This window comes from Anneissia japonica, unplaced genomic scaffold, assembly GCF_011630105.1.
Source record: "Anneissia japonica isolate Jap-2015-1 unplaced genomic scaffold, ASM1163010v1 scaffold2564_len425606_cov169, whole genome shotgun sequence".
Lineage (NCBI taxonomy): Eukaryota > Metazoa > Echinodermata > Crinoidea > Comatulida > Comatulidae > Anneissia > Anneissia japonica.
The window spans coordinates 328153-343846 of NW_022702862.1; the positions used below are offsets into that span (position 1 = coordinate 328153).

At 33.8% G+C, this 15694-nt stretch overlaps 1 protein-coding gene across 1 annotated transcript; it reads left to right on the forward strand.

Moving 5' to 3' along the window:
- The first annotated feature begins 734 nt into the window (after nt 1–734).
- LOC117104125 (MFS-type transporter SLC18B1-like) lies at nt 735–15569 on the forward strand. Its single transcript, XM_033244805.1, has 13 exons — nt 735–938; nt 1790–1991; nt 3550–3645; nt 4596–4669; nt 5952–6099; nt 6774–6842; nt 7876–7966; nt 9085–9323; nt 9794–9885; nt 10456–10551; nt 11370–11444; nt 12219–12362; nt 13255–15569. The coding sequence occupies exons 2-13, from the start codon at nt 1800–1802 to the stop codon at nt 13337–13339; spliced, it is 1401 nt and encodes a 466-aa protein (XP_033100696.1). The 5' UTR covers nt 735–938; nt 1790–1799; the 3' UTR covers nt 13340–15569.
- Nucleotides 15570–15694: the final 125 nt, after the last annotated feature.

Genomic DNA, 15694 nt, shown 5'->3' on the forward strand with positions numbered 1-15694 from the left:
CCCCTCCCCCCCACCCCGCTGGCGCCATCCCTGGCACACAAGTCAGCCAAAACAAAACAAGGTAAAAAATAGACTAAAGCGGACCAATACGATTTACGATCATATCCTTTAATTTCTTTTTCTAATTTTTACACCAAAGAGTTATGGGAGCGAAGAGTGAAAACAACAACATACCAATTTTTGTAGCTGTATACTCAACTGCACACACAACGGATGAAAAAATATTAATAAGAGATGAGATATTTCTGTATAGGCCTACTTAATTGCACACACTGTTATATGATATTACAGTAGTTTAACCTGTAACACACACAACTGATGAACAAATATTATATAAGAGATGATATATTTATTTATCATTTAATTAAAAACAAATTGCTAAAAAAAGTACAGGCTATAACTACTAAATAGATGCCGAACCAATTTTGGCTTATGTGAACTACATTTGGCAGGTAATTTTAAAGTCAAAATCGGTCTGGCGGACAGATTTTGGCCACGGACCAAATTTTTCCTGACAGGCCTATTCATGCCAACGGGGACTTGGCCTGTTCTACGGTGGCGTTCAGCATTCCTACCACCCACTGCTGGTACTGCTGTTATACTGCAATGTACGATATTTATGTACTGCTATTTAAGTTCTTTGGTTCGATCCAATGTATTGACACGAGCACTGAAAGCTCTCGTAGTTTTGATTGCACGATGATTGTGCAATAACCATGTGTGTGTACACAGCACGATGCTATTTACCACACCGTAGATGGATCGATAAATAAAATTGATATTGCGATTGGTTGGTGCAATAATTATAGATAAGCCCTACAACCGGGTCGCAAGGACAAGTCTTGTATGTAATGTATTTTGTTTAGTGGACATAAAAATATAGTTTTGGCTTTGGTCATTTGTCTAATTGTCTTTATCGAAATCAGAAACTTATTGAGGTAGGTATGCCTGACATACTATACTGTATTCTGATAACAGTAATTCTACCCTAGGCCTACAAAAAGCCTGACCTAACTAACTGAGGCTACTAATTATGCCTAGGCTTAGGCTAGACCTACAGCCTGTTTACAAGAGTAAGGCCTAGGCTAGTCGGCCCTAGAGAAACATCACTGTGTTGACTGGACTTCTGGCTACTCGCGTGCCTATTTTCCCAGCAATTTTTCGCGAAAATTTGAGCTTATTTTAATTTACAGTATGGCTTTCATGTTCATAAATATTTAGGCCTATATCTTATAATAATTTTAAAAGAATTTTTTATATTTTAAATTCCTTTCTTTTCAATTTTTATTTATTTATTTTTACTGAATTATTATTCTTATTTTATTTATTTATTTTTATTTTTGTTTTTTTTGTGTGCTGCTTTTGATTATTTCTACCTTTTATTGTTTCATGTGAATGATTTTATTTTGTATTGTTTTTGTTGGCAGGGGTTCGGTTAAGCACATCAATCGATGACAGTTTTCTAACATTTACTTTTCCTGTTCAACTTTTTCTGTTGTTTGTCGAAAGATTGAAAATAAAATAAATAAATAAAATAAATAATTTTATGTATACAGTACATAATATACAAATGAGTTTCACTTTGTGAATGGATAAAAGTTGTCATATTTGTGATATTCTAATACAGTATAGTCTTCTTATTAAATATTATTATTATTAATGTCATGACTGAGCTGGTAATTAATTTATGTGGCCAAGCAGATATCATGTTTTTTGTTTTATGTCTGAAGCGTCAAATGAGACTTTCAAACTATTAAAGACTTACAAAGTATTACAATTTTTTTTGCAGATTATTAACAATGGTTGAGAAAGGAGAAAGTGTTGACATTCATTCTAAAGTGTCTGTACAGGAACATTCTAATGAAGAAGAAGGGCAGGAGGAAAACCCTAAATTTACAAAGCGTCAGATACTAACATTCATTAGCCTCTCATTGGCAAATTTCTTTGACTGTTCTTCTTTTTCATTAATTGCACCTATCTACCCAAAAGAGGTTTGATCTTTAATTATTTACTGATAAGGCAGAATTTTTTAATACCTTGTTTAGCGAAACCTACTGACCGCCAAATAATAGTGATTTCAAATTTAAAAATAACATTTTATTTTTTATCAATTAGCACACCCTTCATCATAAAAATTGGAAATTTAAGAAAAAATGTTATTTAATTATTTTTATTATGCTCCCACTCCCGTGAAATCTTTAAAAGAAAGATGAATAAATTTATAGCATTTTATCAATCTCATTACAATACTGTTTACATTCATTCAATGTATATTTTTATTTTCTCCTCCACTTTTTAGTAGCTTTTGGCAAAATAATTTAACTAAATTAGAAAACAGTTTTTTTTTCCACATTCCTCTGACGAAATTTAAACATATAAGTTCGCTAAAAAAGGATTAAAAAAGTCTTACCTTGTATATTATATTTGATTGCTAATTTTTGTTTTCCACTGGGCAGAAGGCCCAAGTTTCGAATCCTAATTGGGGCAACTATTTTTACTCTCAGTCGCAGATTCCTGTTCTTTAATGTTGAGAATTTATATATCTTTAAATTAAAGCATACCGGAAGATGGTTTAGAGTTTTTCTCTATATCATAAGATTTATGTACGTATATTATTATTATTATTAGCCATTCTTTGACAGAATATTTGGCTACCAGTGATTAGTGTGCTATTTTATTACTGTCTCTTATACACATCTAGATGTGTATAAGAGACAGATAACATGGCCTAAAAAAAAAAAGGAAGACTTCTGTTGTAAATCCATATTGTGAATGATGTTTCTTCTGTGTTTCCTCGCAGCAAGCTAGTCAAATCATGACAATGGAGAACCGTAATCTCTTCTCTCTTCACTGGTAATTAAGTCAAAAGCAAGTTGGCATACTATAAAGGATTAATGATATTAAATAAATGTGGGCCTATAAAAACTATAGGCCCACATTATATTTTTTTCATAGCCACTGCCTGTTCTTGGTTTCAGTTATGCCTTATGTTTAGATAATCCATTAACCATGGATGAATTAATTCCTCCATTCATTAACTATAGTAATGCTTTCCCACAGTCCACACCACTTGTCCATTTATTTTTCACCCTATCACTGTTTACTTGAACATATATCAATAACCCTTTATAGCATGAACCTATATAGTATGCCGACTTGCTTTTGACTTAACTACCGTATTGTTTCTCAAATTGTATATTACCAAGAAACTTTCTCCACATGTTTATTTTATGTCAAGCGTTGACAAACACTACAGGAGTAGCCGAAATATTCGCCAAATAAATTTTAGTGTTTCTAAAGTCAACATCTTACGTATTTGAGTTTCATAACTGTTACGCTATATTATATTCTACATACATTAATGATATAAACAATGCTGTCAGAAACAATGGCTGGATCTTGTTTAGTGTACACAAATTTGATAAGCTTCAGCTAAAATGTAAACACAAGTAAACAGCCAGAAATGGAAGCAGGGCACTAGTCCTTCATTTTTGGAATTGTACAAAAAATAATTGAACGAATGAATAATTTATCAGTCTTTACTTGCAGGCCGAGGATAATGGAGTCGGATCAACAGTAATAGGCTTGATATTTGGATCCTTCTCCTTTGTAATGTTCATCGTTTCACCAATTTGTGGAAAAATTGTAAGTCAGTTATTAAATTCCTTATTTTTCTACTGTATACAGTATCCATAGTACTATAAAATGTAAAATCAATAAGAATACCATGTACAGTACAATCATTGGATATTGGCTTCTGGAACAAAAATTTATTAAAATATAATAAAATAAAACCAGATATTTCCATATCTCCTGCTATTTTTATTATCGTTAAAGTAAACTCGGAAGATCTATCTATAGTATAAAAAATGTTATTAACCAATCAGAACTGAGTAAAATCAATCAATTGATTGTATATTTTACTCGGTTCTGATTGATTTGTATACAATCAATTGATTGGATTACAAAATATAAGTTAATTAATTACAAGTAAACAATGATAAGATGTTATTAAAGAAATTAGAGATGAATATGTTAGCAGTAGTTTATCTGTGGGGTTATTGAGCCAGCTAATAATAATAATAAGTCCATTCTTTTACTGCGCATTCTGCAAAGAACCTCAATGCGCTTTACAACAAAAAAAAACAAGTAGTAAATAAGTTTCTCTAAAACTACTTCAACTAAAAATTGTTCCGAAATTTACGAGCATTATCGGCGTAAAGAACAGGGCTCCCCCGACGACTGATGTCGAAACAACATTGCTGTCACACCCGAGTGTACGCAGGCACTCCGTAAGGCAGTATGCTGGGCTCCTATAGATAAATGGTAAGACTTTAATTAGGAGCCAATAATTATCCTACTGCGAGTTAAATATTGCAATACTTATGTAGTTATTCTCCCTGCAAAAAGAGACCATGTATGGTGTAGTGTATATTCAAGATTAGAGCTTTGCAAGAGAGGCACTTACTCAATGGTTGACAATATTATTATACAGCATTGCATGTATACAGTACAGTAGTTGCATCATGTTGGAGAATAATGTGTTGTTGGGTTGTGATAATTACAGTATATATGTTTCTTCGTCTGTTCCATAGTTGCCAAAGGTTGGAGCCAAGTTCATGTTTTTATCTGGTGAATTTCTGTGTGCTGGGGCGAATATTATATTTGGGTAAGAATATTTTGTTTAATCTTGTTTGGTCCAAATTCATAATAGGGTATTTAAATAAATAAAAACTAATTATGCTTAAGTATCATAATCATATTATGAGCTTTAATTAGGTGTATTAATTACAAAAAAATAATATAAAATCCAAATTGCATTTTCTTAACCTTAAATCACTATTAATTTATAAAGGTTTTAAGCATTTATACCATTTTGCCACTAAATTTTTAAAATTTCAATGCATAAACAATGTTATGTATTGAAATAAGGGCTACACACTTACCTATTCTGAAAATGTTTCCCTCCACAATCCACCTCTTCATGGTCAACATTTTCCATATGTTGGGTTCCAATTACTGTGTAATAAAATTTGTGTACCACACGATGAGGAAAACTTCTTCTTCTTTTTTTTTTTTTTTCAAAAAATATGTCTAAACTCTTAAGCGTCGGAGTTTCTGGTTAAACGGATGATGCGAGTCGACCACTTTTAATAGAATAAAAAGTATAATTTCAAATTGCCAAAAAAACCTTTCAAATAAACCTATCTTTAGAGGAAAGAGTTTCACCCAGATGTACTGTATAATGATTTCCTGTGAGTTTAACTCTAATAATAATTTGGCCCATCAAACAAAAAATTAATTAATTAATAAGGTTGTTGTGCGAAAAAGTACCTGATTTATTCGTCACCGCGAAGGTATCACGGACCCGCGATGAAAATTGAATTTTGCTTGAAAATTATTTTCGTAAAACAAGGTTAATTAGAACCCGGAGAAAGTTTCTTCAATTTTAACATTAAGTATGAACAATTAAAGAATTCCTTGAATCAATGGAAACTCATATACTAAACAAACTGAACGTTTAATAGGAATATTGTAGACCTACTGTATTTTAAAGACTAAGGAATGAATTTAGGTGTAGACCTACGGCTAGGTAGGCAACGAGGGCGGCGAAGCCTCTTCCCTAGGTCGTAGCCCAGCATACTGTAGTTATGAATTATCGCACAATTTTACCTGTCAGCACCAATCAGACAAAAAACGTGATTACTTTATCACAACTAGCAAATCATTCTCAAACACGCAGATGTACATACCCAGTTGATATATTAATACTGAGCAATCGGTGACGCAATACAGCCTAATATACATAGTTATTTCAGACCTTATAGAGAATAGAAGGCTTAGGAGCCATTATTTCCTTTAAAACTCGTCCTGCAGGATTTATGCAAATTTTTCAGGAAATAATGGTTCCTTAGAACTTGACACAATGTTTATTATTATTTTTTTTCTAGATTCCTCAACAAAATGGATAATAAGACGCAGTTTGTAGTCTTTAGTTTTGTGGTGCGAGGCGTGGGCGCTGCAGGAGCAGCTGCAGCCGTGACGGCCATGTTCGCAATCATTGCAAATACATTCCCTGGCAATGTTGCTAAAATGATTGTAAGTTTTTTTTTTTATCAGCACCATTATTATTTATTATTAAATTGAAATCGGTGTGTTTCACATTCTTCTGCTTAAAGTGGGTTATGTCACTCTTAAAGTGAGTGGAGGTGGAAGTAGTTTTCTCGGATAAGGACTATAAACCGTAGGCCCAGTGTGTAGGCTCATGTGCACTACTGTGTAATGAACCCAGTACATCTTTTGAGATGAGTAGGGGTTGGTTTACTAGTGACCAACAGACCCTGGTGGACAGATGAGAGTAGCTGGTACCCGATGTTTTACTTTTGCCCCAGTCAGTTTGTTAGCAAAAACTATAACATGGGTCATTATAAAATTTGTTGAATAGTACACAATAATCCTAGAAAGAAACTATTAACTTTTGGGAAGAAAACGTCAAAGGACAAGGTTAACATCGTGGAAATATTGTTTTCCCCATGAGCATAAAAGAAAGAATAATAGAATCTCCCATCACACACTGTGCATATTGTTTAGTATTGAGGAACAGGACGGAAAATTCAGTATTCAGGCGCTATTAATTGTAGTTATTAATTGTTTCACTATTATAATACTATTTTCAGAAAGCCACAATACTCTATTTTGTATAACATCAATGCATATAGAAAAAAATTATGTTTTTCTCAATTTTTTTTTTTTTTCCCAAATGTTTTAAATAGGGAATGCTGGAGGTATTCTCAGGACTTGGATTCATGCTAGGACCACTTATAGGAGGTGTACTTGACCAGGTACAGTAACCACAAGTTTCAGTTGATCAGTTACGCATTTGATCTTCATTTACACATTTGATCTTCAGTTACACATTTGATGTTCAGTTATATATTTTATCTTCAGTTACACATTTGATCTTCAGTTACGCATTTAATCTTCAGTTTTACATTTTATCTTCAGTTATGCAATTGCTGTTTTAAATATCATGGAAACTAATGTTGGTTTTCATTGTTTGGAAGCCACTCATTTCTGTGGGGCTTGTTGAGATGGGTGACTTCCACTCCCAATGGATTAAAAAACGATTAATTTAACGGCGGGCACTCAATGCGCCCCACCACGACGCGCGCAACCGATCATTTTTAATGCCAATCCCTTCAGGTTGCCACCAACAATCAGTAGACGGCGTTGCGTCATCTAACACTCTCAGGGAGCAGAATTAGATTCGTCAGCCAAATGTCATATGATAATCGTGTGAGTACCCAGCATAAGCACCACATTTAGTAAGACAAAGATTATCATCATTAGAGACAGCAGAATGGAACCCTTTGATTATTGAGCCATTATTTTCTGATATACTATTAAGTGAATGGTCTATGGCTCTTTCAGCCATGAGTTGGGCGATTGAGACAACACTGTCATAGGGGGTCCGGGGCATGCCCCCGCGAAATTTTTGTGTTCTAGACGCCCGAACATAACATTTGAGGAATTTTGGGCTATCGTTTTTTTCTCTTTCTCTCTTTTTTTCCCTCTTTTTTTTACCTCCCAAAAAGGGGGCGGGGCGGGGCCTGGCTGTCCCCCCCCCATATCCGCCCCTGCTTATTTAATAGTTACTGTAACAGATTTATGTCAGAAAAACTAACATCTACAGGGCAAGAAACTGACTAAATAAAAGTATCACTTCATATATCCCCTACCTGCGTCTCCTCTATTTCAAATTCCTTGATCCCCACTGTTGTTTATTTTGCTGATCATAGTGGTCGCTCAAAGTTGTAATTAAGCAAAAAATGGTATTATTGTTTCTATATTTGTTTTTTCTACTTGTTTTATTAGGCTGGAGGGTTCAGCCTACCGTTTCTAGCTGTTGGAGTTGCTGTTATTGCCATCATTATTATCAATGTATTCCTGTTACCGAATGATGATGGTAAATATACTAATAAGCGTCATGTAAATTGATGTTGGCTTAAACTGTCATTTGTATTGTATATAAATTTTAAAGATGGTTGTTACATTTTTTGTTTAAATTTGTATTTTTTTTCTGTAATTTTTCTCACTTTTCATATTTCACAATTGGTTAGTTTGAACATATCATAATTGAGGGGTGTCTCTTCAAAAGTTTGTTTCCTGTAGCATCCTATTTTACAACACTTTCTATACAATGTACAGTATTACTTTTATTGATATACTTTATCAGTAGTTTATTTTATTATATCTTGTTTTGCCAATTTTTTTTTTTTAATCATGGGGGGGGGGGGAGGAAATGTAAAAATATTTTTTTTTTGCCAAAAACATCCAGACAGAGGAGAAAAAAAAATAAAATATTATTGTTGAATGTAAACAGTATAGTAATGGGATGGTTAAATGCTTTAAGTTTATATAATTAGGAGGAAATATACATATCTTATTTTTGGAGATTTCAAGGCAGCAACAGGCATAATAAAAATAAAGAAAAACTTTAATTTTTTTTCTGAAATTGTTAATATTGGTGGGCGGCATTTTCACAAACAAGGTATTGTATAAAAAAAGCCTCGCATTATTTATATTGATGTTACTACCTCCTTGATTGGTGTTATGAAAATTGTGGATCAAAAAAAAAAACTGAGAGCAAATTAGCTTAGCTTGTAGAAGGCATTGTGTGTGCGCTAAACCCTGGAGATCCTTTGGTCTCCAGTTCAATTTCATCTGTTCCTTGTGTTTCAGCTAAAGGGCTGGAATACAAGTTACGATAATGTGGACGAGAAGCCTTTAGTCTTGTATGCAGTATGGCCCGATGTGCATGTTAAAGAATGCTGTACACAGTTCGGAAAAGAGTAGGGGATTGTCTTCCGGTGCACTGCCCAACTCATCACCAGAAGGACCGCACTGGAAACAAATTTTCAGACTTAGTGGGTTACTTGTTGGTGCAATTCACACCAACAGTACTCAACTCCTAAACATATTTTGAATTTTAAAAAAATATATATTTTGATTTATATTTTACCAAAAAATAGTCTCAAGATTATATTGTCACTCTAACATGACTCATATTTTTTAATCTTTTAGTTAAACCAAAGGAATTAGGCTCATACAGAGAATTATGGAGAATACCAGCCGTGTGGTTCACGTCCCTGGCCATTTTAACCGGTTCCCTAGCCCTTGGCTTCTTAGATCCGACACTTGCTGATCACCTCCATGATATTGACCCGAAACTGAATCCAACTCAAACCGGTGCTTGCTTCCTTCTAGTCGGCGGTGTCTACGCTCTAACCAGCCCTTTTTGGGGATGGTTAGCAGACAAAGAGGTATGTGTATGTTGTATTGTTATTACAGGTCTCCCTATGTAAGGCACCTCTAATTAAAGACCAGCTCCAAATTAGCAAATGTCTTTTATCTATTCTAATTAGAGACCAAAGCTGCTAAAGACGATGGAAATTCCGGTCCCAAAAGCGGTCTTTATAAATTGGAGAGAGATCTGTATTATTGTTGACCATTTGATTGAGTTATAGATAAACAATTAAATATACATGTATGTTAAATCTTTTTTTGTACAAAGCGATTTGGCACAGCAGAAATGGTTTAGGTTTTTTAAACTAGAGATGCATTTCGTTTGTGTCCTTGAGCAAACTGCTGGGAGTAACTTGTGATGGACTACTGCCCCATCCAGGGGAAGAATCACACTCTCATCCATTTCATGCAACATAAACTGGGGGTAAGCTCCAGCCCCTAGGGGCTTGGCAATGAGTTACTTAAATCTTTTTTGGTTTTTTCCCAGAATGCAACAAGGCCAATGATCGTTGGTGGCTTCCTGGCAGCATTTGTTTCGTATCTATTAATTGGACCATCTCCACTTATTCACTTACCAAAGTATGTACCCTTAATATTTATTAACATTATTTTCTCTAATAGCAAAGGTTGTGGTCTCAAGGTATAAATATGATAAACATCTTAATGCATTAAACATTTTTATATCAGAACTAAACTTTCATAAAATCAATTTAGAATAGATGTGAAATCCTTTTTTCTAAATGACATGTAAATATTTTTTAGTTTTTATTTTTTTAACAGTATATAGGCTACTTAAAAATTGTATAAAATTGAATGAGAATTGTCAAGTGTTAAAAAAAATCAATGTTAAAGTGAGGAGCAATAAACATTTTACTAAAGAGAAAAAAATTATTTTATCTAGGGTTTATGTAGTCAGATATATGGAACAACCCAGAACCAACCACCTTAATCCACCAGGTGAATAAATGTAGCAATAATTATTAAAATGAATCAAACAATAAATTGAAAAAAAAATACCCTAATGGGCTCAAAACTAGGGTCTTTTAAACAGTGCATCCTAATAATACAAATTCTATTGAACATATTTCTGATTTATTGATTACTGTTGTAGTTTGACATGCTATTGATGACTATTCAACTTTTTCACAGGGAATTGTGGGTAATCTGTTTGGGACTTGGTTTTCTTGGTGTTTCTATAGGCTGTGGTTTGACCCCAACCTTTCAGGATATGCTGGTTTCATCAAGGTAAGTTGACTGTTTGCTACCTTGATCAGCATGCAGGTGTTCCTCCCATAAAGACCACTTTTAGGACCAGGGTTTTCATGGTCTTTAGCAACTTTGTCTTTAATTAGAAAATTATAATAAAGATAAAAGGTAGATGTTCATTTGGGGCTTAAAAAAGGTAGTCTTTATTTGAAGGGTCTTTCATAAGAGGGATACCAGTAATTCATTTACTGCTCTATATATTTGTTATGAGCTTATACATGTCACAACCAAGGGGATGGGTCATCAAGCCTGTGTTCCATGGTCATGCGTTAGTTGTTGGTTGTGTATCCTTCACGTTCGTGATGATATACAATCTTTATGAATTGCAAGAAGATGCTCAAAAACGTAATTGAAACATTGAAAATGTTAATTAAAAATTAATGTAATAATTTATAATGATTTTTGTTGTTTTAAAGTTATTTTACTACAAAAATTCATAAATTGATTACCAACTGATTTCATTGTTTATAATACAGTATAATTGAGATCAGGCCTGGAAAAAATAAGTTAGTGCCTTTGACCATGAAAGTTTTTGTTGAAATGGCTCCAGCACATAATGTTATCTGTACACTGTATGGCCCAACAGTTTATTTTTTATTTTGTTTCACCAAAATGCCTCCAGAACATTCATGCTGCCTGAGACCACCGGCCGTGCGTTCGCGCACTTTTTCCAGTCCTGACTGAGATAGTGGCCAATAGCTATAATATACAAAATCCATGATAATGTTTTAAAATTAAATTGTAATAATATATTACAGCTTGAGACATTAATCACATGTACTGTAATTCGTTTTCAGGTGGTATGGTATGTCAGATGATCTTCCAACACATAGCCTTGTTTCTGGACATTTTAATAGTATGTTTTCAATAGGGTAAGTTTGAATTTAAAAAATCATATTTGTTTAATTTTATTTTTTATCTTCTTTAAAATTTTTCTTTTTTATCCAGTTCCAAATATTTGAGATTGAAAATGTTGGCTCAGTTAAACACTTGGTATTTACATAGTTTTTACAATTCTTCCATAAAAATTGTTGCGTTAATCATGTGAGGCAGAAGGTAGTGTAAACGAGAGCATTTGCCTCCCCCCCCCATGTTTTTTTCTTAATTAGGACATGATACATTGTAAAGTGTCACAAAACAGCTTGAAAAGATCCAAACTTGCCCAGTTTTATTAAGCTATTGGGGTTTAGCCCCTCGACCCTACTGGTCTCTGTTTATTTACCGTACCCCCTGTCAGAGGGTTAGGCTCCCAGATTCTGTATCCTAGATGCACCACTGTTTTGGCCTACATGAAATATAACCAAGGCTTGCAAGCCTTAACATTAGTGGAGCTGTAGCTTGGTAGCTAAGATGCTTGCCTTTTAGTCTAACGGCCTCATAACCAAAACAACTTCACTTCCTAAGCTTCAATAATGAGAGTGTGGTATTTTTGTCTCGGGTAAGTTGTGAAAATACTCAAGTATAAGAAATTTGTTTTAAAATTGGAAGCATCAATCTAGCGAAGAGGAGTTGAACCCCAAACCTTTAGAATTAAAGAAAAATACTAATGCCACTGTAAATTATTTTGCAATAATTGTTTGTAATATTTATTGCAATGTCACAAAACTACAGTACAATACTTTTTTTCTTTTTTTTTTTCATTCCAGAACATTTGCTGGACCAGTTCTGGGAGGTTTTCTTGTAGATAATCTTACCTTTAAATGGGCTGCTACAATATTTTCAGGTCTAAGTCTAGGACTGTGTGTTGTATTTACTATATTCAACCTGTGGGAATTTAGGTGTTTTAAAGGGTGAGTATACTAACTTATGTAAAAATATATCCATAAAAAAAGCTTAAACCAGCTACATTTATATTTTATTCACTACAGCTTATTTCAAATTTTACCTGGGTTAAGATGCTTGTCTTCCAATCCCAGGGTCCTGGGTTGAATTCCTGTCACGAGACATTATTTTTTCTCACGACCAAAAACAGCTCCACTCCCAAAGCCTCATAATAAGACTTAGTTTATGTAGAGCATCTTGTGCCACTTAAGCCAGACACTCACTGCCCACAACAGTCGTCGTCCGACGCCATTCTATAAAGAACGCAATGCGACGACGCGCACGCAACAGATCGTTTTTAATGACGATCCGTTCGGACTGCCACCGACAATCAGCAGACAGCGTCGCTCGTCTATCGCTCACAGAGAATGGAGTTGCATTTGTCATACGGCGGTCATATGAAGCAGTGAGTGCCTGGCCTTAGATTAAGTTCGCTGTTTAGCATATCCTTGATCTTGAGCCTACACCAATAAAAATAATAAATAACAATAATAGTGCAACATTTGTATAGCCATAGAGAAAGAAAATGTATGGTGTAGCGCATTATTGCAATAAACTGCCTCTATGCGCTTTACATGATTACCCCTCAGTCCCTGGATCAACACACATATGGAACACATCCTCAGCTCCCTGGAGAGCACAATTCCATAAGATGCTAGAATCAGTGCTTGGTATTAGATCCTACCAGGTACCCACTTATACCCTTGGGTGGAGACAGACAACCATAGGTAAAGTGCCTTGTCCAAGCACAAACACAAAATAAAATGCACAGCAAGGGGTATAAATTTAAGCATAAGAATCGTAATTTACATCAACATACGCTGTGTTAAAAATTGTTTGTTTTTTTTTATTTTGCAATAGACGAAGGCCTCCTTCAAGATCATCATCATCAGTTTTGATTGTGAGCGATGATGAGACCGCACCACTGCTTGGTGCGAAGAGTTAGTTGTGAGAATCACAGTAAAAATGAAAATAAATAAATGCTGGAGTTCATCTGGAGTGTCACAAAAACACCATTCATAATATTGTCATGCACACTATAAATACTAAGAGAGATAATATTATATTTTGTTCTTTATTCGAACATCATCAGGAATGATATTTGAAGAAATTCTAGTACTGTAGTCAACTACTTCTTGCTTTCAATCAAACTAAATTACAGACCAATCGGAGCAGGCTGGGAATATGTTCATGTTCCACAAACGCAGGTGTTGTCGAACATATGTATTCGCTATCGTTTTGTGGACCTTTGCTGGGGCATAGTGCTGGTTTCGGTGTGGGGGGGGGCTGTCTCTAGATTGCGCGAAAAATGAGAATGCAGAAATACAGTAAATCCCAGAATGCAGAACTAAATCGCTTACTTCAATGTATTGGTCATTTTTAGTGTTTTAACCCATTTAGTGCACCCACTAACCTACGCTCATGCTTAGCAGCAATACCCAAGAGGGAGAGGGGGTGGGCTTAAAAAGGTCCGTTCATAATGCATTTTTGTATATCATTTTTGTCAGCTGATATTGTTTGTGTTGTTTCCTCATCAAATGTGCAAATGCATAAATAAATTTAAAAGGAATAATTCCTAAAGAATGTTTTACCATGGAGAAAAGGACCTCCATGGTTAGGCTATACATAATAGTCTCTAGTAACCTTCCAATCTTTTAGATTCAAAACTTGTTGTAGATATAATTTCTCATTCAATTCTTATAGATGAGTGTTGTATGTTGATGTGCAGATTATAAATATTACCTTGTTTTTAATGAAGCATTCCAAAGTTCATGTGAATGCATACATCAAAGAATATGTATATAGTGATCTGAGGATGTGTGGAGATATTTAGGAAGACTGGGAGAGGAGAAAATTGTTGACTATGATACAATGTTATTTTGCTTGCTTGTAAAAATTTAAATTACTGGACTACTGTATTCCGGTTTGAAGATGACTGTCATTTGTAACCCACCTTTGCTGTATTTGAAAAAAAAAATAGTTTATTTCTGTTAAAATGTTATCAGTGATAAAAAGGTTTGTGATGACAATATTTTTCAGTACACTTGTGTTGGTATTATTCTATGCTGTGGCAGTGGAATTATTCTGTAAAATGGAATGTGTTTAGTTTTTCATTTCATTTGACAGTCATGCCAAGTACAGTGTGAATGTGGTTTTATCAGGGAGTTGGTAATTGGTCCTATGTTTTGACAGGTAACCAGTGGCTGATAATGGAATATGTTTATATTAATTTTGACGTAGTTTCTGCAGCACTGTCATGCTCCCATCAGGTTCCTACTTTTGGTTGGTGGACTGAGGAGCCAAGTAACACATTATATACCTACATTCCAGGGATCTAACATGACAGTAAATTTGTATATGATTTTGGGGCATAAATTCTTCAAATATTTACTTATAGCTTAAGTACTGTAGAGGTCTATGATGAGTAACACTGACATGTTTTCAGAGATAAATTTAATGAAATGTTATTGTAATAATGTTTTATATCAAGATATCATATTTTATGTTTTTTTGCCTAACCACTGATACAGTTTATACAGTAGTAAAAGATTTTATGTATAATACATACCATAAAATTGTTTACTTATATATTCAATAGTGATAATTATTTAAGGGTTATTAATTAAATATAATATATATTGTTGCTTGTATTTCAACTATACTACAGTACAGGAATTTAGCACTATGTAATTCCTGTGCTATTTTTATATAATATACAATTTAGCAAGTATGTATTAATAAGGTCCACATAACTCAGGATTAATTTAATTACATTTAATATATATTAAAGTATGAATACTTAAAAGCCCATTTCATGGATACAATGTGCTGGAGAAACATATGAATTAATATGTTAGATATAAACTGCTATAGTATAATGTATAGCATTATACATTATGCTAACAATTCATGGATCAAATACCTATGAAACAGATTCCTGTGGAGAATTCCATAATAGGGAGTTTTTGCAAGTTTATGAAAATGATAACAATATGGTTGTCATCAATTGTTTAGACAACTCTTCCCCTATAGTAAATAATAATAGATAATAATAATTTATTTGAACATACACTTTTGTAACAGTAACACACTTCAAAATGACGGTGCATTGAAAAATAAATTCAAATTAACTAAAAACAATTAAGTAATTGACCAAAAGTAAAGGAGATAAAAAAGCAAAAGTTTGAAAAAAAAAATTATAAAGGCCAAAAATGAAAATAATAGCAATGAGATCATTTTGTAACATTGACATATAAAATAGACCTGTCTCTTATCCACATCTAGATGTGTATAAGAGACA